Here is a 15,255-nt window from a genome sequence, read left to right as displayed (position 1 = left end):
AACTTCTTTTGTAGAAGATTAATCATATTTTATGAAATTGCTTGCGAAACTCTGCACATATTGAATTCAGATATGATCTGGAAAACATAATTTATCATTGACCATTAGGATGATGGGTGTTACAGGAGCAATAGATGGAAAGCACACAGGAGCAAGATGGGCAGCAAGGATAGTAGCTAAATTGCATTTCTGTACTGCAGAGGACACAAATAGAAAAAATAATTCCCACTAGCCTTCTATCTATGAACGTGTAAGGTTGAACTGGAGCTCTTTTGGCAGTACAATTTCTGCTGGCACATGTTACACCTTCCTGAGAAGCCTCTGCCAAAAAAACTTGTTAGTAGTTGGGGTTAGACACAATGTGAACTACACTAAGAATGTAAATCTCTTCTTTTTACGAATGACCTGATTTGCAGATGATGTTACTTCTGTGAAACTTTACGTGTGGTATGCAGGAGTGGTAAAAGTCACACAATATTCACTGTAACAGAATTTTTCTGCTTACTGAAAGATAAGAATATGGAACAACAGTAGAACAATACCTGAGCTCGGCTTCTGGGTGGGTTTAGAATTGTAGAATATCTCAAGTTGGAAGGAGCCCACAAAGATGACTGAGTCCAACTCCTAGCTCGACACAGGAGCACCCAAAATCCAAACCCTGTGTCTGAAAGCATTATCTAAGTGCTCCTTGAACTCTAGAACGTGGGGCTGTGTCCACTGCCTTGGACAGCCTGTTCTATTCTCACTGCCCCCTAGTGAAAAACCCTTCCCTAGCTCCCAGCGCTGCCCCTCCTCTCACCTGTGAGGGGGTGCAGCTGCCATGAGGCCTCCCCTCAGCTCCTCTGAGCAAATCCAGGGGCCTCAGCCGCTCCTCATATGTCTTACCCTCCACACCCTTTACTATCTTTCTTAACCTGTAACCAGAAGAATAAAGTTGCATGCGAGAGCAGGCACTGTATGTAGCTACACAGACAGCAATCTCCAACTAAGAAGGAAGTCCCATGCTTTGATTTGGGAAGCACTGTATTTTGACATAAATAATGGTTATTTTTCATTTTCATTACCTATCTCCTATCCTGTAAAGAATAAATTCTTTTAAAATTGAACATCTGCTTGGTTTACAGAAAAAAGAAAAAAGTCAGGTAATTAAGAGTACCTTTTGCATGATTAAATCATAATTTTTTGGAAGTATTTTATACCTTAAAAGATCAGTCGTCAGTCTCAAGTGTTCCTAATCAGCCTATGTGCCCAGCACAGCTAAAGGCTATTACTGATAGTATTGAACTAAAGTGCTCCGTTCTCATTTCTAGGAAAGAAACCTGGACAGGCTGTAGAAGTGGGCCCATGAGAACCTAATGAGGTTCAATAAGGCCAAGTGCAGGGTGCTGCACTTGGGTCAGGGCAATCCCAGGTATTTATCCAAACTGGGGGAAGAGCTCCTTGAGATCAGCCCTGCAGAGAAGGACTACAAAGAGGGTCCTAGATGATGAGAAGCTGGATATGAGCCAGCAGTGTGTGCTTGCAGCCCAGAAGGCCAACTGTGTTCTGAGCTGTATTAAAAAAAGGGGTGGCCAGCAGGGAGAGGGAGGTGATTGTGCCCCTCTACTCGGCTCTTCTGAAGCCCCATCTGGAGTACTGCATCCAGGCCTGGGGCCCCCAGTACAGGAAGGACGTGGAGCTGTTGGAGCAGGTCCAGAGGAGGGCCACTAAGATGATCAGAGGGCTGGAGCACCTCTCCTATGAGGAAAGGTTGAGAGAACTGGGCTTGTTTAGCTTGGAGAAGAAGGCTCCAGGGAGACCTCATTGCAGCCTTCCAGTACTTGAAGGGAGTGTTTAAACAGGAGGAAGAACAGCTGTCTATGAGGGTGGATAGTGATAGGACAAGGGGAATGGTTTTAGACTGGGACAGGGGAGGTTTAGGTTGAATATTAGGAGGAAGTTTTTCCACACAGAGGGTGGTGACGCACTGGAACAGGTTGCCCAAGGAGGTTGTGGATGCCCCATCCCTGGAGGCATTCAAGGCCAGGCTGGATGTGGCTCTGGGCAGCCTGGTCTAGTGGTTGCACATAGCATGCGGGTTGAAACTGTATGATCATTGTGGTCTTTTTCAACCCAGGCCATTCTGTGATTCTATGACATGGTTACAGACACCACACGAACATGAGTAAAACAACGTTGAGTGCACTATCAATCAGAAATAATAATAAATAATAAAAGACAAATCCCCAAGGCTCCAAAACAAAACCAAAGATAGCAGCTTCTGACTATAAAGGATATACAACTATTCACAGATAGTTGGTTTAATACAAAAGTTATCATTAGACTTATCACTTTGTTCTATGAACTTAACTAATAGCACAGAACAGGTTTCCTTTTCTTGTGCAATATTTTTTTTTCTTCCCCTGACCTTTGACAGGCTTAAATCTTGAATCTTTTCTGTCCACAGATGAAAATGGCTATTTAGCCTCTGAGGTAAACCGATTCAAAGCGTATTTAACACTGCCTCAGAAGTAAGTTTACTAAGTAGTAAGCCAACAAGATCAACATTTCATGAAAATCTTTTTCATCTCCCAGAAACACCTCTTTCATAAAACAAAAGGTGTACTATGAGAACTTCTCTGCATATTTGGATGGAGGTTTAAAAAAAATACCAAACACTCACATTTCACTTATGTAATATCCCCAGCATAAGCAGCAGTTTGCACATTGTTCTTTGCAGAGAAAGAGTTCCATTAAACTCCTCACACGCCCAGGATTCTGATGATGCATTTTTATTTTTTCTGCTTGTTTTCTCCTTCAGTGTCCATAGATACGCCCCACCCTCCTTTCACATTGTACTCATAAAACGCATTTATCTATTTCCAAAGCCAGAATAGAAAAAATGGAAAAGAATGGAAAAACCCCCTACTTTATGTTATATTAGTCACAGAAATTTGACTTTGCTGAGAGCTCTGTAAACTCCATGTGGCACAAAAGAAATTAAGCCCCAAACCATACCTGCCAAGGTATTCTGTTCCATTCACATCTCATGCAGGCCAACAAACCAATTACCTCTTGCATGGCTGCATCTACAGACTGGTTTCATGCTCATGAGCTGGCACCAGAGGATCACTGAGCTGTGCAGTTCTTGGCATCTAACTGCGCTGAGAGCACGGGTGCTGGCATACCACTACAGCACGAGCAGAGTGAGTGGTTTATCAGTCTGTCAAGAAGATGTGGGTGCACTTGTTTCCTGGCCTGTACTACAGACAAAATATTTACTGATGTTCTTTCGCATTGCAGGTTCAGATGCCAAAAGTCTTTCTTTGTTCTGTTTCTACAGATGCTACCATAAGTCACTGTCACTTTCTAATGAGTTTCACTAACTGCTTCCTGCAGTGGATGAGGGAACACCTGGTTATTTGTGCAGGATGTGTTTGCCACAGGCTAATCATTACAGGTTGATCTTTACCTCCTTTCCATCTTTGAAGCTGCTACTAATTGTTCTTGCTTTTCTGATCTCTTTGCTTTCCCCTTCTCATTTTCCTCCTCCATCCAAATGTTTTTCCAGCTGTTATTACTACTGCATTAATTCAACTTTCACATTTTGTAATGCAGTAATAAAATGAGATTTTAAGGAGCTACTTTCTTTAGACAAGGATTTGAAGTCACAAAGCATAAAATGACACCATGCTCCAAAGTCAAACTCATCTCAGAAGAAGTAATCTCAGAGATATATAATAATACAGTGATATCAGTATGGAAGTGATATATAAAAGACCATTCCATCATATAGGCATAACCTGAGATAAGGGAACCCTAAGAAACATGCTTTAGGTGACAGTACACTGAAACAAAAGTCAGCCTATAGGCTGCTGTGCAGAAGTGGAGGGAACTTACAAATGACTTATGTGCAACATTGTCATACTATTACTTTTGCACTGTCAACGTGACACATCAGCAAGCAATGTGGATTAGCCTGAAGTCAGATAAACTTGTAAGAAGTGAGGATTACAGGGCCACTTTTATACTGAAAGTGTTTTTTTTCTTTTTCTGAGGATCAATAAGCATCTGTTTGGGAAACAAGATACTGAGGGTTTATTTCATATGTGAAAACAGAAAAGATAAAGGAATGGAAAATAAACAGAATGGAAGCAAGAAGATAAGTAATGGACATAAGGGTTTGGCAAGACAGGAATGGATATTTTAGGGAACAATGGGATAGCAGAGGATGAGAGCATTGGAAAGGACAAGACTAGAGGGAGATTAAAATGAAGCCAGCAATTTAGATACAAAATGACACAAACACACTGGACTGTCATGTTTTGAACAATTCTGCTGGTGGCTTCAAGCACTTTCTCCCTGAGAAGCCTATAAATCCCCTTGGATGCCTGACTTGTCTTTAAAATAACTGCAGAAGAACAGGCATTCAGTGTCACGCATAGGAGGGTGTCCACAGCAACCCCTTTGCTGCCCAAGGAACCATAGAAAGCAGAGGCTGCTTCAAAGAGTGCTGCTGACTCCTATGGAATTCCCCAGGCCTCCTGTGAGTAAACAGTCATAAGAGTTTGAAGATGGGCACAGCATCTAAGTAGAGTGAGATCAGCTGGACCCAAGTTACAATCCATAACATCCCACAATTAGAATGCCTCAGCAGGGCACAGCTGGTGAAACAGATGCCAAATACCATCAGAATTGCTGTTGGGAAGGTGTATAGCTCCACTCCTACAACTGACTCTTTGTAGTGGCCTTTTCCTGCCTGTATAAGGGAAGTGATTAAAGAGGAAAGATTTTTTTTTTTTAAGTCACTTATTCTCTTGAAGTGAGAAGACAAGCATGAATTTAACATGATGCAATATGCTAGCAGGAAAGATATGCTTGTTTTACCTGAACCTTATCATGCTGATACCAGTGATAACAGGTTTGGACAGTTTGTGCGCAATGCGTTGCATGTTCTCACACAGAAAAGAACAGAGACTGCACTTAAACAGAAAGTGTTTCTGGCTGTTGCTCACTGTTTAGAGGATGTACCTCATTAGAAATTGGGCAAGATGACTTAGAAACCCCAGAATTTTGAGCTAACAAATTGAAAAGGCTTACATTAGAAGACATGGATGGAATAACAAGAGACAGCCAAAAATCCACCCATAAATATTTACTCTGAATATATTAAAATACTGTCAGATGCTTTCTCAGACACATACTCAGCATGACTAATCTGTAGCTAAAAACTGTTGAGTCAGACAACTACCAGGTTCGCACTAATGCAACAGGAAAGCAAGAGGAAAGGTGAGGTGACCCTTTTAATGCACTTCTGCCACTGCTATTCCAAAGACTCAATTTCTAAAATTAAAGAGCAGCATCCACACTGCTGAGGTGATTTTTGTCTCTGAAACATACTTGAAGAGCACATGATTGAGTTTGTGTTTATCAGGAGATCCCATGAGAGCACCTCCCTTGTGTGCACAAAGAATGACTCAGCTGGATCACCCTGGCACTCAGAGTAGATAATGAAATGGAAATAACTTCATCTATCAACAAATTGTGAGGTCCACTGATGCCAAATTTCAACTCATTCAGCATGTCAGCCATCTGACAGGTGGCAGTTTCACAAAGAGGAGCAATGGGATTGAAAACACATAAACACATCTTTTTATACATTCATTGTGTAAATGGAGCCTTTTTGTTTCAATCCATTTTCAATATCAATGAATAAAGCAGCTGATAAAGGATGATAATCATAAAGGTTGGAGAAGGAGTGCTCTTTCAGAGTGGGACATCTGCTTTCACACTAAGTAAGGAGAAACAAAAAAGGAAACAAAATTGAATTAAGACAATAAAATAAGAGCATAGCCCATCTTTTTAGCTTTGGAATTAGGCAGCTTAGATAAGTGAAAAACACATCTGTCTAATACAACAGTATGTATAATTTCCTGAGATAAAAATCATCTGTTCATCTAATGTCAGTCATTCTTTAGAGGAGAAAAAAGAGACTTTTAAATGGTACTGCTATCCATCTGTGTTGCATTTGGGGCAAACAGTTTTAAGTGACTAAAAGAGTTAATATATCACAGGATTGAGTAGCCTGTGCTGAGCCATGTTTTTTTCCCTTCAGAAAGACTGGGATGTCCCTAACTGCCTGCAATTTTGTTAATATGTAGCCTTAGCAAAGCTCACTCTGAAATGGTAAAAGCCAAGAAGACAATGTTATTTAAGCTACATTGTATTTACTGCCTTATCAGCATTCTGTATTCTCTAATTAATCTTGAACAGAGGACAACAGAGTCACAGATGTGAATATTCAGAAAATGAGAAGACTGCCCATAGTACTGGCAGTGTCAAGTGGGGAAAGCAGAAGTTTCAATACAAAACACTAAGTTTTAAATTGAAGATAAGAATGCAGCATTTTAAAGACATCTGAGAATGGCAGCCATGTCACAGTGATACGGGAGTTTTTTGTGATCCGTGTCAACAAAAGCTCTATAGCTGCTGTCTGTAGTAACTATTTAGAGAGCAAAGAAAGAGGGTTTCCACATGAAGTGATTAAGCAAGAGAAAAAATAACTGGTGAGACGATTCAATTTCGGTGAGAAACTTAAACACCAAAAGCTCCATAAATCTGTTCTATAATCCTTTTAAGACCCATCTAAGGTTCATTTTGTGGAGACTGAAGCAAAGGAAATAGCATGACAGATCTAAGTATAGATACCTTAAATTAAAGTTGGAGACTTTTGGATTAGGAGACATTTGAGCCTGTGGTTTATGTTAGGAAGAAAGTGCCAATGGATTTTCTCAGTTATCTCAGCAGTCTGTCTAGTCCTCATTCTACTAATGTCACGACAAGAGCAAGTAACCATTGCCTCTCCTCACTTCTGCAACCTGTACAGGCCTGTAAGGACTCTGTCTGTCCCACTGAACTATTTCACAATTAATTTTGATTCTAGTATCATGGCAGCCCATAGGGTGGCATGCAAATGAACCACAGGGACAATGGTAAAAGGGAGTTAGTAGGATGGAAAAAAAAGATATCAGGACCAAAACTTTCCTCTCATTACATGCTGATCTCACTTATTCATACTACCCATCTTTAAAATGCAAACTTAAAACATTGGCAGGAAAAAGCAGCTTGGACTTTAGTGATCACCCAGAGGCCTCCAGGCTCTCTGTGTCACAGAGGATGGATGCGTTGGTGCCTCAGACAGCTCATCAGCACATTCTCCACCTACCTGCAGGCCAGACTGTGACCTTATCAGCCTTAATAAAAAGCTTTCTCCAGCAATCACCCTTCTTCATCCACAGTTGTATATCTGTTTACTTGCCTTCTCTCCCTGAGCTTCTCCTCCTTTTGTGTCTTTTCTTTCATCTCCCATTTTTCCAAGCTTTCTAATCTGAACTATTAATGTACAGTCTCCACAATACTTACTTAGCTCTCTGAATTTTTTTTTTCCTCCATGTTTCTTTGCTGATTGAATCAATCAGTTACGCCACAAATTGAGCAACAGTCACCACTCAATACTCCTGTGGTCCTATGTTTACCTGAAACCATCATCAATATTAGCTCTGTCCTGAACTCTGGTCCACAGTCCATCAAAATCTTGCTCACCTGCACGTTCCCCTCTTCAGGGATTCTAGTCCATACACTCAATGCACATTTTCATCCTTATCCTGTGACCCATTCCCTGCATCTTTTATGTGACCCAGCTTGGCTTTCATATCTCTGGTCTTCCCCTGAACCTTGTTTAAATGACAAATATTCATTTGTGCAAAAACAGTGCTCTAGGGCCCATCAGAAAATAGAAGAAAGTTTCAGAAGGGAGCAGCCAGCTCAGCCACCCACTGCAGGCTGCCATGCTGAGTGTTACAGCTACTGACAGCAAGGAGGAGGATGGCGTGCCACTACAGTCACACTGAGGGACTGGTGGAACCTGGGATGTGCAGCACATGATGGTTGCCACCATGTGGGCCAGAAGCCCTTAGCTGCCCACCTCAGAGACTGAGGGTACTAGTGGACTATTGACCTTCTGCTGGTAGCATCTCCACATGCACAGAGGACAATCTCAGCTCCTCTCCAATACCATGAAAGAAACATTGGGTTGTATGTGGTGTAAACTGGAGTGACACAGTAACAACACATTTATAGCTATGTAAAGGCAAGGAGAAATTCCTGCAGTACAGAAAGCTGGACAAAGATGCACAGGTTTAGGTCTTAATTGAGCTGCAGCCTTCTTCATGATTTCCTGTCTTTTGCTTGTCTGTAAGTAGAATCACAGAATCATAGACTCATTAAGGTTGCAGACGATCACTGAGATCATCTAGCCCAACTGTCAGCCCATCTCCACCATGCCCACTAAATCTTGTCCGTCATTGCCACATCTACATGCTTCCTGAACACCTCTGACTCCACTGCCTCCCTGGGCAGCCTGTTCCAATGCCTCACCACTCTTTTGAAGAAATTTTTCCTAATATCCAATGTGAAACACAACATAGAAACACATTTTTTCTGAGAAACCAGTTTATACTGAGATGGGACAGAAGAAAAAGATAGGCCACAGTGCAGGAGCACCTCTCAGATGCATACAGCCTGGGCATCCACAGAAAACTTATGTGAGGAAACAGCAGTTATGAATCTCTCACCTTGGACAATAATTACTTAATCATGGATGGCTCTGCTTGCCTTGCACCATACTAATAAGAGCTTTATACAGCACTACCTATGTATTTGTCTATCATCAGCTCACTCACACTCAAAGATGAGTGAGCACCACTCCTTGCAATATGGAACACCTCCTGCCTAAGCCACCTTCACGTGATGTGTTGTTAGCTTATGTCCATGACTTCTATTTACTGGTAAAGAAATAGCACAAGGTGATATTCAGGATTTGAGGTATTATACATGCCTGCTACATGACCACTTTTTGAAACAGTTCTGAGAAAGTCAGAGTGCATAGAACTGAATCATAAGGATTCTGATTACAGAAACACTAATCCTCTTCAAAGGTAAAGCTACCAATAGATTAAGTTGTTACACTAAGTGCATGCAGTTCAGAAAAAGAACTGTGGTCACATCCCTGGGCAAGCTTTCATATCACGATTTCAAAAATCAGCCTCAACTAGGCTAGAACTGACATAGCAGGCTAGAAATGTTCTCCTCAGAGTTCGCCTAGAGACATAAAATACAGTTATGCATTCAAAATGCAGAAGTAAAATGAAGTAAAATTGTAAATTCAACACCCCAAAAGCTAAGAGATAGCATACAATGATGATTTTTCTGAATTATCACTCTTCCTCTCCTTCCTTGTCTTACAGACAGTGCACACAAAGCAAACCTACTCAGTGTTGCATGGCTGCCTCATTCTTCATCCTGCCACCTTGGGACTTCCTTGAAAGTGGTCCAAAACAAAGGAAAAAAACCAAACTCTCACAGATTACTCTGTGACACTCAATATTCAGTTCCAGTGCATCACAACAACGCTTTTTATGAAGTGAGACGTTGATCTCACTTCCAATGTAGAAACTGAATGAATTATGATAAAAGTTGTCTACGAAATGCAAATATCATGAGATACTCCAGAGTAAGTCCTAGATTTCCCTTTGTATAACTTCCTGTATATTTGAGACACTGCTACCACAGTTCAACTAGATGTGTTTGTTCTCAAGACACCTGTGAATGAACCACTAATATATAAAACTATGTACTGGAAAAAGTTAACTTGAATGATTTTATAACTTCAGAACTTTAGGATGCAAAGGAGAGATAAAGTTCAATTTTAAGTGAGAAGTCAAACTACTAAATATATAATTTTTGTTTTCATTTAGTATCTATGTTCTCATTGTGTAGAGAAGTTAATAGTGCTCAAGACGAAATCACAGAATCATAGAAATGCAGGGGTTGGAAGGGACCTCAAGAGATCATCGAGTCCAACCCCTGATACAGCATGTAACCTACCGCAGGGCACCTAGGTAGGTGTCTAGACAGGTGTCTAGACAGGTCTTAAATATCTCCATAGAAGGAGACTCCACAGTCTCTCTGGGCAATCTGTTCCAGTGCTCCATCACCCTTACCATAAGTTCTTCTCCCTGTTAGAATAGAACTTCCTATGTTCAAGTTTTCGGCCATTGCTCCTTGTTCTATTGTACCACCAAGAAGAGCCTGGTCTCATCCACTTGCCTCCCAGCTCCCTTTAGGTATTTATAAACATTTCTCAGTCTTCTCTTCCTCAGGCTGAAGAGACCCAGGTTACCCAGCTTATACAGGAGATGCTCCAGGCCCCTTATCATTGTTGTGGCCCTCCACTGGATTCCTGGATCCCTGTCTTTTCTGAACCAGGGAGCCTGAGTCCAAACTGGACACAGTAGTTTAAATGCGACCTCACCAGGGCAGAGTAGAGGGGGAGACCTCTCTTGACCTGCTAGCCACACTTTTTAATGCAGCCCAGAATACCACTGGCCTTCTTGGCCACAAAGGTGCACTGCTGGTTCATAGCCAACCTGTTACTGTACAATCTAAACCTTAGCTTTAGGGTAAATGAAGCATCGACAGAAAATGTACAAAACAGGTCATAAGTGCTGTGTAGTACAGTCACAAGAAAAAATATTTTGCACAGACAGTCTTAATAATGGCGCTTTTAACTTTGCAAACAGAATAGCATTTTAACTGATGTATTTGTTAAGTTTTATTCTAAATTGAAAACAGACTCCCAAACAAAAAAGAAAAATCCAGTATATGACATCCTGACTGCATTTATGATTGATTAACTGCAACTGTTGGCCTTGGCATATATATCTGATTCTTAATTAACAACCATAAATAGCAAACAGCAATCTAGTTTCATTACATTCCTATTTGATTCCTATCTTTCTGCAACACTCCTCAGAAATTTGTTTGAATAAGTTATCTTCACCTACCCAGATTTCTTTCCACCTACTATCCTCATCCTTTCCTAATGTCTCTCTTAGTTTTCATCTCTTCATCCAGTTTCTGCAGTGCCCAGCCATGGGGACCTCTTACTTTCAACTTTCCCTATTGCAGTCCACACAGATTCATTTTTCTATCTAATCACAGTATGAAGACAATTGTGATCAGTCATTCGGTCTGTTTCTTCTCACTCCAAAATGAATACAAAAGAGTAAGAGGTGGAAAAACTCAGGGCAACTTGTAGGGGCTTAAACTGTTGCATCATGCTTTTACAACAGAAGATCTCAGGACAAAGAGCATCTTACCAAGACTGTTAGTGATATTGTCGGCCCAGAAATCTTGTGTACCTGAAAGTGAAAAAACCATCTACTGCCCCAGGACTGTCAACTTTGAATTTGATTGCAAATCTTGTTCAAAAAGAATGAAAAGTGTTCTGAGAAATTAAAATTCTGCATTTGGCCTTGCAATGTTTTGCTTTCACTTGAAATGACGATGACATTTCAGGTGACAACTCACCATTGCTTTGCAGAAGGCGGCTGTCACATTCCATTAGCCTTTCCAGAGGAAAGGGAAATCATCCCCTTTGTTTTTAAGAAAGCTAAGTTTGGGCAGCCACCCTGAAAGATGTGACTCAGTCACAGGGTACTAAGCAGCAAGGGACTGAAAAAGACAAAAATGGCTCAAGGGAGCAGAGAGCAGGACATAGAGAGGAATACTACAGAAAATTGAAAAACCAAGATAGCAACAGGAGCAGCAGTAGGAGTGATAGGAAAGCGTGTATACTTTGTGTCAGACAGGAACAGTGTATCAGACAGGAGACTGAGGAAAAGCAAAGGAAAATAGGGAACTAATTTGCATCTTCACTACTTATTGTTACATCTCATATCAGAGATGTCAGCCTGTTAGAAAGCTCTGTCTCACTGTACATGACTTTGGAGCACATCCATTTGCAGATATCTGCTCTACAAGTACACTGAGCAGTACAAATACACTGGCTAAAAAGTGACATCACACCACCTCACATTTCATTTACTACTTTTGCATACTGAAACAGTGCTGCTTTAAAGATGCTTTTGTAGTGATGATGCTGAAGACTTCTGTCATGACCTTGTAATATAGTATGGCCGCACTGCAATTTCTAAATTTATTTCTTAAAATACATTCCATGGGGCTTCTGCCCACAGACTGCCAGTGAAATTCTCTCAATTACAAAGAAAATCAAAAATCAAATTGGAAACATAGGGAGGCAATCTTCTTGCTCCCAGCTACACTGTCTTCTGCTGATTTGAGAAAATAATGAGAACAACATTCTAATAAATGTATTCAGTTTTAAAGCATGAAGTATTACAAGTAACTGTGAGTTCTGAAAAGCACATTTTTAGCAACTTACTTTCACTGGCTGAATAGTCCTGTGGATCAAGTATCCCTGATTCTTGCAGTGACCTAATACAGGAGTCCACCAGCTCCAGACCTGTAGTGAGCTCATCTTCTATATCCTTCTGACCATCTGTAATAACATTAACACAAAAAAGTATAATAAAAGCAAAAGATAAAACTAGTTATGTGCTATTATGTACATATACCAGTTATAGCTAATGAAGGAATGGAAGATACGCCAAAATGGCATATTCAGAGCAGGCTGGCCACATTGAACCAGGAGAGTTACACTGGCCTTTAAAAGTTTGACCTCGGATTAATAAATGCAAACTAAGAAAGCACAGGTCTTATCTTAAGAAAAACCCAGAGACCAGTGCCCTCTCTCAAAACTTTGCTTTATTTTACACAGATGCACTATTTGCCAGCCGTAACCACTTTTGCCAAGTTCTGCTATTATTTCAGCAGAGTTTTCAAGTACTAGTAAACACCCAACAAGTGCATAAATGCATGTTTTCCTCCCTTCTACCTCATGTAAGAAGTATTTTCTTTATGGGAGAGAAATGTACTACATACGTGTAGAGTATCATATAGCCAATAAATAGACAGAGTGATGTGGTATCCAAATGGGTAAGCACAGACCATAAAGCTACAAAGAGTATCACAGTGGAAAGAGATAATCAGAAAGAAATGGAAAATCTCACCTGTGTTCCAGGCTCACAGAAAAAGACTCCAAGAGGAGCAATCTCCACAAAGAGATCATTCCCCAGTGGCAGTCAGCCCTTAAATGGGGTCTAGGAGAGGTGCAGCCAGGCTCCACCCCTTCCGGTCACACAGCTGAATTGCCTTCACCTGTGCTCCCACGGCTGACTCAGTGCTTGCCTCAAGTGATCAATCAGAGGTTCAGGCCATGATTCAACAGTTCCCATACAAGTATACATATGGATAGAGTACTACTATGTGTAGTACTCTATATGTTATACTCTAATGATAGATTTATTACCTTGCGTTTGCCAGTGAAACTGCTCTTCTGTTGAACTGCAAAGAAAAAGAAAAAATGTTAACTTTTTATGAAATGATTCAGTACTGCGCCACCAATATGTAGATCTAAATATATTCTGAAGAAACTGACCTAAGAATAAATAGCAGAATTTATGAAGCATTTTTTAATGTATATATATATATATATTTCAGGAATAACTTGCACAGCATTCATTCAGCAGGGAAGAATCAACTTTATTTCTTAACTAAATAATTTAAAACATACATGCAGAAGCCACTCTTTTAGTCTCAATGCAGAAATTACATCGTTGCAAAGCTAAATTGTCAACGTTTTGCAACTTCTGGAGATCCTATTTGTCTGATTTCCCTGTTCTTTTTTTTAAACTGCTTTCTCAAGTAAGCAGTTACCTGCGTTTTTGCAAATGAATTTACATGCATCGTTCCTGGTTCTACTGATCATTATGTACATTTTTATTATCCAAACATGAAGCTATGTTAATTCAATTGATCTGCACAAGAAAGTACACTTAGAAGCATTTGTGCTTTCATATACAAGCACTTAAGCAATGGAAGGTCTTAATTTATAATAACGAGGGTGTACATTAGAGTATAGGTTAGATTTGCACGTGTTTTTTTTTTCCTTAGTGGGTAAAATGAAGGATATATTCAATTAGGCAATGAGTACACTGTACTCAAAAGCACGATGTGCCTGTCCTAAACTACAGATCTTTCTTATAAGCCAAGAATACAAAAAGGTTTGAAGTCACTCACAATACTTTTAATAATAGTAAACTGATTATTATAGTCATGGTTCAAACCTTTTTCTGTATGTCTTTGCACCTACTGGTAAAATAAAAATCAACAGGAACAACAACAACAACAGCAACAAGACAAATCATTTTGAAGGGTTCAAACAAAACAAACATTTATTTCTGATGTCAAGAATAAATGCTCTTCTTAGAAGCACATGGGTTTTAAATCTTGAATAGTTTTCTCCTTTCCTAGCGGATGCCGAACCTTTTATGAGTATGTGAATACAGCTCCTTGCATCCATGTTGTGTGAACAAGAATAACGTAAATGAAATGCTTCTTTCTGGATGAAAATAACCTAAGTTAATTATTGATCAAATTTGGTAGTTTAAGAAAAAAAAAAAAGGAAAATTGCCTAATTTACATACAAATAGTACTAAGAGCATGTTTTAATTTCCAGCTGGCATCACAAGTGTTAATCTGACAAATTCAAATCTACAGACCATCATTAATTTCCACATAGCCTCCACCTGTGGTTTATTTTGATGCACTGGTGTGGGGTTTCATAGATTAAGAAGCTAGTCCTTCGATCAGACACTCAGCTAAAATGTTTGCATTCAAGTGCATTGAAGCTAATAATATTGAAGATAAACACAGCCAGAGTCCTCTGGCAAATAATATGGCAAAGTACTGAACTAAAGAGTTGACTTTAATTGAAATTGCCTTTTCAAATGTACCCTTGGCCCCATTTGGTGGTGACAAGGGACAGTGGCTCTTTTTGCAGTTCCTTTTGCCCAACTTTCCAAACTGAAGGTTCAGTTGGCAGCAGCAGACGTTTCATAGCAAAGTGAGCAACTTTAAAGCATTCTTCCTTTCTGGAATTAGGGTCATCCATAATAAGCAGCATATATTTCTCTGCTATACAGTCCCACCTCCAGTATTGAGTTATCTACATAAGTGATAAATACCGCCTCAAGTGACACTACAAAATTCAATACCATCCGGGCTTTCTCACTGGCAAAACAAATTCCTAAATCTTGTTGGCAACACTGAGTGTCATCTCATACATGTCAGCGAGAAAAGGAAATTCAAGTCTGTGCACAAAGAGTGAGCTGTCATCTACAGGAATTCCCTTTTAAAGCAGTGAATTCACATAAAATGTAGACCCTTGTTATCACCGTGGTGCAGATAGCATGAAGGGAGTAGTGTCTGATCAGTAGTGATCAGTTAGTGTAT

The 15,255-nt window shown here is 40.1% G+C and overlaps 1 protein-coding gene and 1 long non-coding RNA gene across 10 annotated transcripts in view; one reads left to right on the top strand and one right to left on the bottom strand.

Moving 5' to 3' along the window:
- CTNND2 (catenin delta 2) overlaps positions 1-15,255 on the bottom strand; it is a 623,362-nt gene that overhangs the window by 289,539 nt on the left and 318,568 nt on the right. For all 9 annotated transcript variants that reach the window (XR_001465252.4, XM_040695591.2, XM_015282257.4 and 6 more), the window contains 2 exons: positions 13,271-13,305; positions 12,284-12,400 (listed from right to left, as the gene is read on the bottom strand). Coding sequence is in view for 8 of the 9 variants with exons in the window: in XM_040695591.2 (XP_040551525.1) it covers positions 12,284-12,400; positions 13,271-13,305 (152 nt within the window). In the remaining variant the exon portion in view is untranslated. The remainder of the gene's footprint in view (positions 1-12,283; positions 12,401-13,270; positions 13,306-15,255) is intronic.
- The window catches only part of LOC107052640, a 39,026-nt gene that overhangs the window by 18,247 nt on the left and 5,524 nt on the right, over positions 1-15,255 (top strand). The window lies entirely within an intron of this gene.

The sequence above is a fragment of the Gallus gallus genome, chromosome 2 (assembly GCF_016699485.2).
Source record: "Gallus gallus isolate bGalGal1 chromosome 2, bGalGal1.mat.broiler.GRCg7b, whole genome shotgun sequence".
NCBI lineage: Eukaryota > Metazoa > Chordata > Aves > Galliformes > Phasianidae > Gallus > Gallus gallus.
The sequence above is the reverse complement of the archived record's forward strand: the minus strand, read 5'-3'. Positions and strand labels throughout refer to the sequence as shown.